Below are 16,880 nucleotides of genomic sequence, written 5' to 3' on the forward strand. Positions count from 1 at the left end.
TAAACCCTGCCCTGAGGGATGCTGGGTCGGAGCTGGTAAATGCAGGGAGGTTGTGGTGGCTGAACGCTTTGCCAAATGGTAATTTTCCATGTGCATGAGAAAAAGATTGAAATAGATTGAAATAAAAAAGAACAACCAGTCTGGTTATTCATTCATCATGTCAGATGGCCACTGTTGTGGTTAGAGAAGGAAACTTCCCACTAGAATTATGAATACGTCACATAAAGGCATGATTACATGTGTACCGCTCTATAAAGCGCTGCTCGATTTAGCTCTCGTCAGTTTTCTGCGTTGTTTTCTGGGTAAAATGATTAAGGGAAACATTCTGAGAATAACTCTGTCCGCCATATGGGGTCCGTTTTCTTGCTAATATTGGAGTAACCCATTTTGCCGCATCTGTTCTGTGTGTGGTATGGACGGCGAGTGATAGTGTATACAGATGTCTGGAGATAAAAGATACCTTTGAAGACAGATGAGAGACTTGTGACTGGACTTGAATGCAGTGATTTAGTCTTGACATTACTCAGCAGTTTTTTTTTTTTTGTGCCCGACTGAATGTGACTCACCGCTCGGAGCAGAATGATGTGTTTGTAATTGGGATGGGCATGAATGTTGCTCTTTAATCAAACACTTTCATCCTGCGGTTCAGAGCTGATCCAGAGCGCTCAAGCTCTGAACAAAAGACATTCCTCTCTCACCAACCGGACATTTTCGACAGCCATTTTTATGTCTGGTTTACTGTAAAATGAACAGAAGAATCTATAGAGAGAGAGAGAGAAATGTGCTGTTGCTATGTGTCCAACCAGTCTTTGTGATTGGACAGAACAAATTCGGGAATTTTCAAGGTTGTCCAATCAAAACACAGCTGTTCTGCCTGCTTCCCCTCACCCCTCCTTTCTCTCCCCAGACAGCTTTTCTTGGACCGATTTGATGTCCATATTAGGTTTGATTCAGTAAAAATCCCCTCCCATGCCCTTCGAGTATTATATCGAGTGCTAATGTACTTTTATCTCTAGCAGCAAAAAGCATTCTCAACCCGTGTACAGTAAATGAATTAAAGATGATCTCATTGGCCCATGCCATCAATATATTAATCATATTTGCCACCTATCTGTGATTCTCTCAGTGCTTTTGCTCATTTTTATTTTCAACATTTATTTTCGATTTTTAGAGATAATTAGATCATTAAATGTATGCCCTGAACTGAACATTATTTAAATGAAAAACATGTGCATGCTTTGGTCCTGAGATGAACGGTGAATGTTTCATATTTGCAGAATGATTATGATAAAATGCATTTCTAACAGCATTAGGCTACATAAAATTCTTTAAGAAGAGGTAAATATTATTTAGAATAATTGTTGTCATTTTGTTAACTCATTAAAATGTCTATTTATTAGCCTAATCATTATTTTAAATTTGTACAATACAAATTAAGATTTTCTAAAATGCTCTTTTCATTATGAGATATATCTGTGTATGATAAATTCAACTTTAAAAGCGTTTAAAGCAAGCACGAATCCAGCTGCAAATTCTACTGTTTTAAAATGATTAAAGTGGGTTACTTGTCCATCTAAACCCACCATTTAACTGTAATAAATTGCATGAAAATAACTGAAATCTGCATATTTCTTAGTTTGTTACTTGTTCATGTCTGATAAACATTAATGCAGGCATTTAAACATGCAGCATAATTTCCTTAAAATCTGCTGTCATTATCCAGATTTTTTTTCATTATATATATATATATATATATATATATATATATATATATATATATATATATATACACCACTCCTCTTCCCAGAAAGGGTATTTGCAGGAAAATTCTTGTCATTTCTGTAAAATAGCCCTTTGTGAGGGATAAAGCTGTGACTCACTGAAGCACCTAGGCGTCTGGTCTTGTCCCCTTTTCCAATTCAGTGAAAATTAATATTTGTCATTCAAAGGTTCATGGATCTTTCTGGTAAGGGTTAAACATTTGGATGTTTGTTTTGTAAAATTAAATGGAGCATGAGAATGAAATGTGTTGGGTAAGACATTTTACTGTTTCTAATATTTTGGGAACAAGTCCTGCAAAAAATATGCATTTGCAGAATAAGATTATATAGTTCTTAGAATAGTATTGCACCAAATTATAAAAATATATATATATATAGGTATCTTGTTCTTTTTCTAGGTGTGTTACAGAACATTAGGTTGATGTAATTAGTGTAGTTTAATTTCTCGCTCTTAAATAAACACAGACTTTATCTTTCCCTCTCTCTTTGGTTTCCTACAAATAATGTAGAAGTCCCATCTAATTTAGTGGGGAGATATCATGCAAAAACATACTTAGAGAATAGAGCTTATCATTGTAAAAGAAAAGTTACAAATCTTTTCATGCTAAAAACATCCCAAAATATGTATTCTTCTCCTGCTTTATCAGTTTGTGCCGGATAAAATCCTCCTAAATCCTCCCTTTGATTCGTTAAATTCTTAAGATGTTATACGATTTGTTGTAATTGTTTCATCAAGATCAGTTAATTCTGAGATGTTTTTATGTTATCTGTAGCACACAAACAATTTTAAAAGTGTGTTTTTAAACTAAATGATTGTGTAAAATATCCTCTGAATATGTGGCAACATTTTGTCCTGTGTGTGTTAACAGAGTCCTTCCCAAATCAAGTTGAATACTTGCAAAATAAGATTCGTAAAAAGTCTTAAATTACTGTGGAGTAAACAATTAAAGGTTTATTTTTTGAAGATCGAAAACAGTTTAAGACAAGTGTTTAGAGTTATTTTAAAATGTGAACGATTAAATGAATGAGAATGTCTGTGCACTGCAATGTGGTTATTATTTCATCAAGAACTTGATAGACTATTCAGATATGACTTTGGGGTTTTTTATTACAAAAATAAAAAATAATGATGCTTGACAAAAGCATGAAAGAATCGTTTTATCAAGCAGTTTATTCAGATTTGTCTCACTTTTATGGACGAGTTTTGGTGAAGCTGATTCATTGACTAAAAAAGAAATGTGACAAGTGTTAAATGTATTACTAAACCCCTAAAATATATTTCATTTAAGCTTTAATCGAATCAAACGTTTATTATGTTGAACTGAATGACAAAATATATTTCTCATCACTGTTTTTGTTACTCTCTTATTTGTCTCTGGTATTATCATAACTTCATTTCTATTTGCCTGTTGGCATATATTTATTAACCAGACGTTAATCATTTTTAGAGCTCTGTAAAATTAGTTTTGCTCCGCAAAGAGCATTTGTCATAATAATGAGCATTAAAAAAAGCGTTGTTTAAAAAAGAAACTAATGTTTCTAGTGGAAAATGATTTTACTGAGCGCTAATTGTTAGTTGTTGTTTTTTTTAAAGCTCAGTTTTAAAAATGCTTTTCCTCTTTTTCATATATAATGTATGTTTTGGTTAAACCACATCAGATCTTTGAATATTATTGCACATCAAATGCATCATTTTGATATTTTAAAATATATGTTTTCCTTTTGGTAGTCTGCTTATAAACTAAGATAAGAGTTTAAAAACAGTTTTTTTCATTCGTTTCGTATGTAAACTCAATGTCTAACTCTTAATTTTCAACAGTCAGAAATGTTCATTTATGTCTAACTAATTTTTCTAAAAGCACTTTTCTCTTTTTCTCTTAAAGACTTTTTGTTTAACTCTTTTCTTCTTAAGATCTCATGCTATCAAAACAAATTTTAAACCTGAGACATTCCTCAGGAATTCTTGCCCGTGTCTCTGTAAGTGTTCTGACGAATAGAAGACCTTTCTGTTATTAGTAATAGCAAGAATGTGTCACTGTTTGACTGTGATGAGTAGTTTTATTCAGACTTTCCACTTTCAAAAATATCACAATTTTATTATGGAATCGGACTGAAGGATACTTGTTCCTCTTTGTGTGTTTTCCAGAATTAAATTACTAATGCTAGCTTATCTATTTTGCTTTCATAAAGAACTATATAGAGGATTTCAAATATATATTCAGAACAAAAATAATTGTAAGTTTCTTTTCCTCATGCTTTCCTATACCTTTATGGGCTTTTGGTATGTTTCAGATCTCCTATCTGTGTCATGGATCACCTTTGGACATTTTCACAAACCCTTTCTGGACTTTATTTTCAGTGCTGTAAGGAAAACAGTGGTAAAGACACACACTGAGGTGAGTAAACACTTTGTTTCTCACAAACACAAAAAAGATGCTGATACTTCAATTGAAAATAAACTATTTCAGTCACGCAGGTTGTGGGATATGTGTTTACAGACTTATGTCTATCTGTGTTTATATATATATATATATATATATATATGATTCAGATTCATCTAACAAGAATTGACAGTACAAACATTAACTTGTGTCTTGGCATTCAGATATTTAAGAAAATGTGCAACAATCATGTGTTGTGTTATTCTTAGTTATGTAAATGCAAAGACAAATAAATAGGTAAAAGAAAAATTTACATCATTGGAAAGTTGTATATTTCATTTCATTTTATTAGAGGATAACCCCTTGAGATGGAACGTCTTATTTTCACCAAAAGATAACACCAAACTTACACACTCATGTCCAAAGCATATTCACATAAACAATATAGCATGATATTAAGGTAATATTAAAATAATATAATATTACAGGAGAAGTCACCAAAACAAGCAAATTTTTTTTTTTTGACGAAGTCACCAAAACAAGCAAATATATAACCTACATACATACACTCTAAAAAATGCTGGGTTGTTTTAACCCAATTTTGGGTCAAATATGGACAAACCCGAAATGTTGGGTTAAAAATGTAATGTAAAAATTTAACCCAACGGCTGGGTTAGTCCATATTTGACCCAAAGTTGGGTTAAAACAACCCAGCATTTTTTAGAGTGTACAAATACAAAAATACATACCTATAAACACATACATACACACAGATCAAACACTAGGGAAACATTTACATTGGTCACATGATTGCAAGTAAGTTAGAAGGGCTGAAAGGACGAGGTAACAAGGTAAGCTGATCCTTTCAATTTGAAAGCATGTCTTCCGATTTCTTTAGATATATTTTGGACAGCAAAAAGAGATGATCAAGGTGTCTCAGGCCATAAGTTGACCTATATGGGACTAAATGTTGCTTCAAATAAAGAGGATAATTAAAAAATATACACTTACAAATGAACTGAATTGAAACCAGTAGCTGTCGTCTGGCCTTTGGTGAGAAGAGATTCAATTAAAAAAAATCACAATTTTTTTTAATTGAATTGAAAATCACAATTTTTTACATATGACAATGATGGGTTAGAAACGGACAACAGTAATTCTATTGTACTCATATAGACAAAGTCAGCATAATCAATAATAGGAAATAAAAGATGAGTTACAATTTTTAATCTCATCAATTGTGTGAAGCAATTAATTAAATGATATAATAATCTTAAATTAAAATTTACTTTTTTCAAGCCAGTATGTGTGTGAATATTTATACACTTAATGTCTCTAGCCTATATATGTACTCATATATATATATATATATATATATATATATATAAAAAGTGTATCTACACAAAAATAACCATACAGTATTCATTCTTTTTATATACAACGTAAAATGTTTCCATAACTTTATATTTGTGGAGTCAGGATGCCAACAGGAGCATTCACATTAACTGTGACTCTAAAGTAAAATCAGAGGCGGCCATTTTGTGTTAATCTGCCTCCATTTTGTGAAAGTTGCAGCTGTAGCCTCTCGATTGAGACACCCGGACTAAATTATGGTGGAAACTGTCCAAAGATGCTGTAATGCATACTTTGAGTAGTTTCAGTAGAAGTATGTTTAGGAAGCAAGTTTAGGAAGTCAGACTCAATTTTAACATAAAGCCTATCACACAGGGTACTCTTTGTTTTACGTTGTGCCAGTGCATTTAAAATGTATTTAGATATTTGTGTATACCTGTGCACTAAATGCCTACAAATAAGATTGGGGGGAAAGTTTCCTCGTCACATTCACCATGATGATGAACGGGCCTGAAAATCTTTCATCGTGTAATTTCAGCCGAGTTTACTCAGAGCTTGTTAACATAACCGTTATTACAGCTGGCAAAACACTCAAAGTGAAAATGAAAATGACTGCCTTAATATCATTTGAAATCAGTCCTAAAACATGCTGTTAAATGAAATTAATCTCATGAAAATGAGATTTTTTTATGTTGTTTCTTTCTCAGAATCACAATATTTCCTTATACTGCATTAAGGATCTAAAAAAAACATTAAAACAAATTAAGAATCTGTCATTGAAAAACCCATTTTGATGTCAAGTTTTTAATAGCATTACCTTATAATATACAATAATTATTTTGCAAGTTTGTGTACAAATAACATACTTTCTCAAGTCACTTTAATATCTAATTAATAGATATGTCTCATAATAATTGTATTCATGTGCTAAACTGCACATTTACAACCAAAATATTTGCACTATTTGGACTGTTATGGTAAAGTTGTGTGAGTTTGCGAGGAGGACGGAGGAAAGTGAAGTGATGGAGTGTGTGCATTGGTGTGTATAAGTTGAAAAGAAAGAGCGTATGTAAAAAGTGTATGTAAGTGCGTGAAGGGTGAGGCGGACAGAAAATGAGCGAGTGTGTCGGTGTTAGTCATACATCTACTATTTCTGAATGCCCTCACCTGTGGATCAGGTGTATTCAGACACACAATCTGTTTTTGCATATAACATGATACACTCGTCTCAAATGTTTTCTTTTATTTCATTGGGATTAACCCTCTCCTATTCTGACTTGCATTTACTGAGATCTGTTGCTGTACTGGTGGTTTAGTATTAGCATGTTTTATGCATGATTGGATATGAAAATATATTCATGCTGGTATGCAACAACATAACCAGATGCCATGTGTTTTATTTCCTTTTTTATAAGTAGGATTTACTATATATAACGGTTGTTTATATATATATATATATATAGTGTTAACCCCTCACATAAAAGATCAGTAAATAGCAAAAAAAAAAAAGTATTTATTCATTATTCTTAATTCCCCTAAACCCACCATAATTGATTCAGAATGCATGTACTTTACACATAGAGCATATTCTACTTTTATACAATCACAAATAAAGTGATACAACTAATTGAAAGTCCCTCCAGATGTGATTATGCCGGCCCCAGACATTGCGGAGTGTGTTTGTGTGAATCAGCAATGACAACCGTGACAAACACTGCAGCATGAAAACATAATGAGTAAGTCTTGACTGATTGAGTTGCACCAGGCACCAGCCAACAAAAGCCGACCCCCAAAAAACACCCACGCCGCCCATCCTGCCTTTTATCATGGCTGAACTTGTGAGTCAGCAGGATCTAGACTGGACAGGAGCAATCTTTGATCCTGCTTTACTTCCAGTCAGGTTTTCAGACATGTTTTTGTTTCTTTTGAAAGTCCCCCCCTCCCGCGAGTATATTAGCTGTAGCCCCTGGGCCTTGTAAGGCTCACGCCATCTGTATAAGGCCTTGTCTGTCAGCTCTAAGATTTGTCATGTTGTGCTTTAACCTCTGATCACAGAAAAAAACGACACTCTTTCTGCTGACCACCGCCTGCTCATTTGATGTGTTAGAAGGTCCATTGGGGGCATCTGATGTGGTTATGAGTGTATCACCCAGTACCACTCCCAAACGTGCACATGGATAACTGATGAAGTGACTTCTCTCTCTCATACGGAAAGTCTTTGTGATTCCTTCAGCAAGCACATATAGTGGAGCAGATGGTGGCCCTCATTGGGTAAGTAATTCAAGACATTGACTTATATCTGGGGGCCCATGAGCAAATGGAAAGGCAGAATGGTGTGTGTTCACATGCACATGTGTGTGTGTGTGTGGTTTCGGTGTGTCAGAGAGGGTGGGCGGACTACTAAGATGTATAGCAGAAAAATGAAAACAAGGAGAGAAAGTCAGAACTTTGTTCTGTGCGCTGGGGAAACCCTGCATGTAGTCTGCAAGGTGTCTACCTACAGTTCCCATGAAACATCAAATAGGCAGTTTGACTATGGAAATTAGTATGGTGGTAGTGCCATTGGTAAATTACAGGCCGAAATGAGATCATGGGGTCCAGACTTTGTCCGTTGCTCTGAAATTCCCATCATCTTGTTTTCAGAGCTAAATGGCCTAGATAGACGAGAGTTGTTTGAGTTGTACGCCCACATGTTTCTTGTTGTTATACTTATTGTGAGATCGCTTTCACAAACATAGACTAAGCTTGAGCTTGTATGTGCTAAATGTGTGTTTTAAAACCATATATGCTATCTGGAAGGCATTAAATGGGGCGTGGATTTAGCTTTTGGGTTAAATGGAAATTGATGCAACACACTACAGGTGAATTGGTTAAATATTTGAATTAATATGCACTACTATTCTTTCCCCAGTTCAGTACATAACAGTTGTTTGTGTTTTCTGAAATGTTATGTTTTGATATGCAAATTATGTATTATCTAATTAAATATGCACACTTTTACAGAATAGAAATGTGAGCTTTGTATAGATCTTTGTTTCATTTTGCTGACATATTAAAAAGAACCTATATAAACATATATGTTTTAATGTAGGTTTTGATATAGGTTTTTTAATATATGTGTATAAAATTGGCCATTTTTCTATTAAATGTACATATGTGTGCACACATGTACTTATATAGATACATATATGTGTACATATATATATATATATATATGCGCATATACAAAGTATGTACACATATAGGGTACATGTATGCACGCATATACGTACACATATAGGTGCATGTATGCACGCATATATGTAAACATATAGGTGCATATATATGTGCAAATATGTACCTATATATGTACATATGAAGAGTTCAGATGCAAAAGCCTCTAAATGCCATTTGAAATTTTCTTCTATAATGACCATTTTTATCAGGCTTGCATATTTAAGTTCAGTAATTTCACTTAAATGACAATTAATAGGTAATCTTCATTGCCATTTAAGTGAAATTACTGAACTTAAATATACAAGCTTGATAAAAATGATCATTTTAGAAGAAAATTTCAAATGGCACTTTTGCATCTGAACTCTTCATATATGCATGTACTGTATATGCACATAATATATGTTCACCTAGATAATATGCACCTATATGTTTACCTATGTATTAGTATAATTGTTAAAATCCATAGCTACCAGGCAACATAAATAATAGTCCAAAATGTATACATTTACATGATTTATTTACTTAAGAACAATCAAATACTAGAACAAAAATAGGACAAAAAACTGAACAGAAAAAAAAAATTATCTTGTTGATCTTCTGAGTTTCGTGAGGCTGCAGGCCACTTCTTCAATGTAACATCTAGAGAATACAAAAATAATGAGACAGTATAATAATAATAATAATATAGTGCTTCATCAGGAACCCAAAGTGCTTAAAGTACAGCTGTGATTGGACACATTAAGGGTTTTTACAAAGAGGATTTGGGATTTTTCTTTTTAGCAAGTATGTTTTCACCATAATGTTATATAAATCAGGTGAATAATATACAAACAAACCCCTCTGAAACCTCTTTTAGTGTATGTAAGTGCTACTGAAGTGGAAATTTCTGGCTCGGTGTGAAAGAAAAAAAAAGTCACCCTAGATCTGAAGGCAAAACCCAGGTTGGTCCTGGTTTGTGGATGGAGTTTTGTTGACAGTGCAAGATGGTGATTTGGCCCTGTCATGTAATGGATCTGACTTCGTCTCTGTCATTGGCCTGTGGCCTGTGGTCCTTCTAATCTGAAGATATGACGCCCACCCAGAGTTTCATATGAACCGCTACTTCACATAAAGATCCTATAATGGTTAAACAAACTGTTTGGAATACTGTGAGTGGGTGTGTGTGAGAAAGAATGAGAGAGAGAGATGGAGACAAACACTGAGAGAGATAGACACATACAAACTAATGCAACTTATGCGAAGTCCAGAGACACTTCCTGTCTAGGGCACATAAAGCCCCCTAAACATATTTGTACACAGAATCACACTTAAAAATACATTTCATCGCATTGGTCAGCTTAATTTTTTAATTATTTGAAACCAACTGGTAGTGATGGGATTTTTTAATGGATGTATGAAGTCAGTTCCTCTTCAAGTTCACACACTATTAGAATAATTAACCACCGTTGTAGTTTATATTATGAAATGTTCCGTATACATTTACAACCAGATAGTGTCTAAGACTTTCTGACATTATTGTGAATGTGTGATATATATTCATTGAAAAGTGTGCCTGTGATACTATATAAATATAAAGGGGTTGGACAATGAAACTGAAACATACAAAGTTCTGGCATGAAACTCTAGATGGTGCAGGCCTTTTACTCACCTATTCATAATCTAAAGGGTGCAGCTGATTGGTTCCTGCCGTATCAGTAGCCAATGAGCTCGCTACTTGGGTAGCATTTGCCTTAGCAGTGCAGCGCGCTTTCAGATCCCTCCCTCTTCCCCAGCACCACCTGTCTAGATCTGTTACGAGTCATTTATATACGCTATATTGTAGAGCAACAGCATGTTTTATTTGCTCACAGCAGCATGTCATGTATTGGCAGTAGCAAGTCCCGTTCTTGCTCTGCCGCAATTAAAGGAGATCTATTCTGCCAAGACCGAACAACATTGTCATACCCATTACCATGCCAATCAATCAGAAATTTGTCATGACAGAACTGGTTTTAGACCACAATCATTTATTAGTATGGTGTTTTGCAGCCAATACAGCATCAATTTGTCTTGGTATTGTGGTATGCCAATTGTGAATTCCCAGACCTAACATCTTGATGTAGGTCTGGCTTGTCAGGCCTTTATATATACACACTATTGCTACAAATTAAAATAATAAATTATAATTCTCTAAATTAAATCTAAATTGCTACATGTTACTTCAAAATAAAGATAATGTATTTGGACACTATAGTTGTTAAATGTCAATGAATCATGTTCATAGTTAATGAACAACATAGTTAATGACACCTGTGTGAACTTGAAAGGGAAATTCATATATCTAATAAAAATCTTAAAGGACAACTCTGGTGCAAAATGAACCTTTGGTCTAAAAACACATTGGTACCTAGACTCGACCGTTCTCTGAGATTTGTTTTCACGATAATCGAATGTAAAGAGTTTTACCTCTAAAAACTGTTTAGCGTATAACGCTAGTATATAGGGCATAAAGTAATGAAAAATAAAAAGTAACACAGTAACACAGTAGCATAATTAGGGTCCCTACATGCAAACCGAAGCATTGAGACCTTTGTAAGTGTCAAGACAGTTTAATAAGAAGATACTTTAGTTTATAGAGACAGTCTACTTCGCGTATACAGGTCTCGACCAGCCTCATTATGCCACTGTGTTAGTGTGGGCCCTCTACTAGCGTTATACGCTAAACAGTTTTAGAGATAACTCTTTACTTTCGATTATCATGAAAACAAATCACTAGGTACCAATGTGTTCTTAGACCAAAGGTTTGTTTTGCGCCCGAGTTGTCCTTTAAGGCCTTAAAGAGTTTGTATGTAAGGCCCCTCGGATAGATATCTTGTTGTGTAATTCCATGACATTCATTTTAATAGTGGCTTAAGTGTTTCTAATGGGGCCTCTGTACGTGCGCACTTACAGACCTTCATTTTATACTGTAGTGCATTTATGTTGTGCAGTGTTTTTTTTAGAGACTGTCCCACCGAGTGATTGTAAGTAGAGTTATATAAATTGAGCTGTTAAGATCCACATTACTACCATCTGCTGAATGTTGAATTACAAACACATGGTGTATTGTGTTAAACCCCAGACTCTTTAAGCACCTGTGCTGTGGCGGTGGCCTTTAGTGTTGCAACAGGGTAATAGGATGCTATAGGTGGTGTTCAGTGCTGCTGTTTTTGGCTTGAGAACACCTGTCTTCGGGCCAGCCCCATCTGACAATGCAAAGCGTCATTCACCCCGACCATTACTGCAACAACACATGTAGATTGCATCAGCACTCCACTTTGAAAACAGCTTGTTGCTCTCTTACTTTCCAAAAAATTGCTGATGCTTTAGGAAATTTCTTACAAATCTGTTTCCAATGAAGAATAAAAAAAACATTATTTTCCTCACTTTTTGTCCACATGATGTTTTTGACCCTAAATTAAGTGGAGGGAATATCAGCAGATTTGGGTTATTTATGGACTTGTTTTTCTTCAGAGAAAATGAAGATGTATTCAAGGAACTGGATGTGATTTGAGAGTTGCATTTACTGTGTCATTACTGTTTATCTCTGTGTTCTTTTGTGGTTTTACCAAGTACACACTCAAATATGATGCAACTCAAATCTATTCGAGTGTGTGCGTGCGTGCGTGTGTACCTACTCTGGGGACAAATTTGTGTCTCTAATGTGAAAGCTTGCATATAGGGTTGTTGTGGTATTGTGTGTGTGTGCAAGAGAAAGTATAGGAAAAGCTGCAGAAATAAGTAGATGTGTGTGTGTGTGTGTGTGTGTCTCTAGATCAGGTACCAAAAGTCCCCACAAGCATAGTGAAAAGTGGAAACACCTACATTGAGTGCAGAGAATGCCTTTGAAAAATGTAAAAAACTCACAAAGGGGTGTTTGAGGGTTAATTTTAGGGTTAGGTGATAGAAAATATGATTTACTGAATTTTTTAAAAAAAAAAAGAGAGAAAGAATTGGAAAGTCCTCATCATAATGCATGTGTGTTGTGAGTCTGTGATTTTAAGATAAAACTGTGCAACTATAAGCAAAGTGGATTTCTTGAATAAATATCTATATTTCTTAGAAACACCCCCACTTTAATGGAAAAAAGCCCGCTAATGTGCCCAGGTCTGTAGGATTGTACCTAGAAAAGATCTTGCCTCCCTTTCTCATTTTTCCTCAAGGCATCAAAAGATTAATTTTATTTACTGCCATTTTAAGTCATTTTTTCTCTGTCGGGGAAACCAGTTTAATTGTTTTCCTCTGTCCTCCTTTCTCCAGATTTCACATTTTTGGCACAACATTGCAAGCTATACATTCACGAGAGTTTACATTTACTAGTTTTTGAGCTCAGCTCATGAAAATCCTAGAGAGCGCATTTAGATTTACGCTACAATTATCCAAACATCACGCAATCAAATAGAAATAAAAATGCTGTTATTTCTGGAATATGCTTGTCATCGCTATAAACTTTCTTGAGCAATAAATTTTTAGTATTTAGTCGTAACCCAGTAAAAAAAGTCATACGGGCCTTCCTGTTTCATGCCTGGATGGTGTGCTGCACCGTATGTGCTTTATGACACAAATGTTAATGTTTACCTCTTTTTACTACCTTCCACTTATGAACTCTTCTTCCTCTACATTTATTGTCCTGCCTTTCTCCTGTTATAGCCTTCTCCTCGATTTTACAGGTGTGAAAAAATCCATCAATAATCACTGAACTTTGTTCTACTTAATAACATTAGTGCAGTGTTTTTAAAGTGTTATTTAATTGTTTAGATTTTTAAGGAAAGACGAAGTGTATCTCTTGAACAATGTACGATACATTTTCAAAACAGTATTTTGTACATTAATAGGAAAATCATATAATTGAATTATACAGCTTTTTAAATGTCTGTTATGTGTTTTCCTTATGTTATTATATCACAAACCATTTTTAATTATGCGTATATTTCAAACAGGTATTACCGTGACAAGCAGTGTGTGTAAATGGTGTTTCTTTGTCACAACTGTTTAAACTGTAAGTCTGTTTCACAATAACTGTTTTTGTTTATTTTATTTTATTGGTTTATTCGTATCTTGTTGTTTGCGTTAATATTAAATGAATTGCCTGTAAACTGATGATATTTTTTCAAAAAGTGTGAGACTTTTAGTTTTTTACAGGCTTATTTGAATCCTGTTTATCATTAAAACTAGTAAATGTGATATATTATATTATATGCAGTGTGGCATTTTGATACATTATACTATCTCGAAAAGTTCAAGTATATAAACATGTGGTGATGTGAAATCTAAGATGACTTAAATTTCTGGTGTATTTCATGTTAGCAGGATTTCAGGGGTGATGCAAATGGGATAAGCTTTCAGTTCTCTTTCCCTCAAAGTGAAACTGAGATGCCATTTTAGCAGGGTAAATGTGCTTCATTCACACATGTGATGACTAAACATTAATTTAGGTTTGAATAGTAAAGATATTGACCCTGAATTGTGAGCAACGTGCAAGCCATTATGATTATGTAACTTAAAGATATAAGAAAAGATTATTTAAATTATAGTGATTTCCTTAAACAATTTGATTCTATGCCAGTTTATGTACTGGTGTAATTCTGACCCTTAGAATCTGGTGAAAAATATTTTTTTAGCTGGACTTTTTTTGTTTTATTGTTGTTGTTTTGTTTTTCTGTTTTTGTTGTTAATATTTGTTAACATACTATATTTGACAGATTTTATAAATGCTCATTACGTTTAAAATAACAGGAAAGCAGTGATTATGTTTGTTCTTACGGTCTCTAGAGTTTAAAAGAAACAAAATAATTTAGTTATTTGTACTGTAATAAATCGACATGTAATTGTATATTCAATTACAAGAAATTACATTTTACTCATTTACTATTTTCAAAGCAAAGTTCAATCAATGAGAAGATATTATAGATGGTAAAATAGCTTAAAATATTTGTCCAAAGAAAAAAAGGGGGTAGCTCTATTGAATGCACCCTATCTGTGGGACATAGAGGAGACACATACATTACTATTTGAAGATTAATACCAATGAAATGCATTTTTGAATGAATTGTTTGCCAAAAATATTAAATATACATGTAGGCTACAGTTTCTGCATGTATTATATTTCATGACCAGGTCAATGGTTCTGGCCGAGGTGGGCCTAAAGAAATGATTAAATGAAGAACAAACATAAGATTAAATGATGGATGTCTGTTTTCAGTCTGGTCAGTGTGTGTTCTATAACTGTGTGTTTATTGCTATATGGATTGTCCTGTCTTAAAGTGGAATATCTATCTTTGCAGTTAAGAGTTATTTTATGCATTACAGATTTGGCAAAGTCTCTGAAAAGCTGATTTGTGAGGACCTGTGCTGCTAAATAACTGTGATGTCAATAAGTTAAAGTCTCGCTTTATTTTGTGGAACTACACCTAACCAAATTATCTATATCGTGAGGGTCCTGAAGCAGATTTTTACAGGATGTGTGTGTGCGAGGGGGTTCAAAAGTTGGAAACAAAACATGAAAACAAGCAATTACTGGAATGGAACCGTGTCCTTGTTCACTCAGTGCAAATTATCCTCAGACTATGCATGATTTGACATTACTGTCGTCTAGTAGTCCTGAAAGGCTTTGATTTCCTGTTTAAGTCTTTTTTTCTTTGTTTCAGATGGATTGTGGCTAATTGTTATCTTATATTAATGATATTTATTGTTGTTATTTCCTGATTTGCAGGCTGATCATGAGTGAGATCTAATGCCTTGCCAAGGGCAGGCTCGCTTGTATGAAACTGCTCTGTCGGTACAGGTTGTGTTAAAAAAAAGATGAATAATGAAAGAAAAGACAATGTCACATTTACTGAAATTTTTTCTTCAGTGCAACACAAAATGAGATATTTAGTAGAATATCTGAGCTGCTTTCTTCCATACAATGAAAGTGAATGGAGACCAAAGCTGTAAAGACACATATCCAGAGAGTATCATATGGTTCATATGGTTTTGAAAGACTTAAAGGAGTAGTTCACTTTGAAAAAAACTTTTGCTGATAATTTACTCACCCCCATGTCATCCAAGATGTCCATGTCTTTCTTTCTTCAGTCGAATGCGCGTTCGTGACTCTCCTGTTCGAACTCGTTCATCAAAATTATCTTTTTATGAGTCAATTCGTTCGTTGAATGAACCAAATGACATGAGAAAAGATTCGTTCACTTTGATAAACGAGTTCGAACAGGAGAGTCACGAACACGCATCACAGAACAGAGCAAGGTGAGCATTTGTGCTTATAAAACTTCAACTTTTTTTTTTTAAATGAGCGATCGTTTCGCTTGATAAAACCCTTTTTCGTCGTCTGGAATCGTTTAAAGCCCTTTGAACAGTTTGATGTTTGCACTGAAACTGTCTTTTGGACCTTGAACCGTTTGGTTCCCATTGAAGTACATTATATGGAGAAAAATCGTGTAATGTTTTCATCAAAAACCTTAATTTCTTTTCGACTGAAGAAAGAAAGACATGCACATCTTGGATGACATGGGGGTGAGTAAACTATCAGCAAAAGTTTTTTTTTAAGTGAACTACTCCTTTAAAGCTTGACCCTGGACCCCATTCACTTTCATTGCATAGATGAAAGCAGCTTAGATAATCTGGCAAACGTCTACTTTTGGAAAAAGAATTGATATAGGCGAGTAAATGATGAGCTAATTTTTATTTTTGGCTGAACTATACCTTTAGGTGTTGTTGTTTTTTGTTATTAATATGTATTATTTATTTATTTATTTATTTTTTATTATAAATGCATTATTAAAAACAGAACATTTCGATACATACAAGCAGTATAAACAATCTATCAAAACAAGGAGACATTATGATACTGAATACATTAAGAGAGGAGATAATGAAAGAAATGTAACATTATTCAACAACAGTCTTAAAGAAAAAAAGAGTAAGAGAAGAAGGAAAAGAAAAGGTGTTGATGTTAGAGTGTGCCTGTGTTAAATCATACTGAAATAGTCTGTGGTCTCACCTCATTTAACCCCTCCCATCGAGGATATCACGTCAATACCGTTGATTGGTGAAGCCAGCCATTTGTTTTCATTCAAAAAATGCTTTTGTCTGTGGCTCATTTTGTGCCTATTCAAATACAACTTGCTGTAAGAAT

At 34.1% G+C, this 16,880-nt stretch overlaps 1 protein-coding gene across 1 annotated transcript in view; it reads left to right on the forward strand.

Moving 5' to 3' along the window:
* The first annotated feature begins 1,833 nt into the window (after positions 1-1,833).
* Positions 1,834-16,880, forward strand: part of rps6kb1a (ribosomal protein S6 kinase B1a) — a 47,935-nt gene continuing 32,888 nt past the window's right edge. Inside the window, exons 1-2 of the mRNA XM_089126178.1 lie at positions 1,834-1,966; positions 4,074-4,177. Coding sequence (XP_088982304.1) covers positions 1,954-1,966; positions 4,074-4,177 — 117 coding nt within the window. The 5' untranslated portion in view covers positions 1,834-1,953. The remainder of the gene's footprint in view (positions 1,967-4,073; positions 4,178-16,880) is intronic.

The sequence above is a fragment of the Pimephales promelas genome, chromosome 23 (genome assembly GCF_988280905.1).
Source record: "Pimephales promelas chromosome 23, fPimPro1.hap1.1, whole genome shotgun sequence".
In the NCBI taxonomy this organism is placed as follows: Eukaryota; Metazoa; Chordata; class Actinopteri; order Cypriniformes; family Leuciscidae; genus Pimephales; species Pimephales promelas.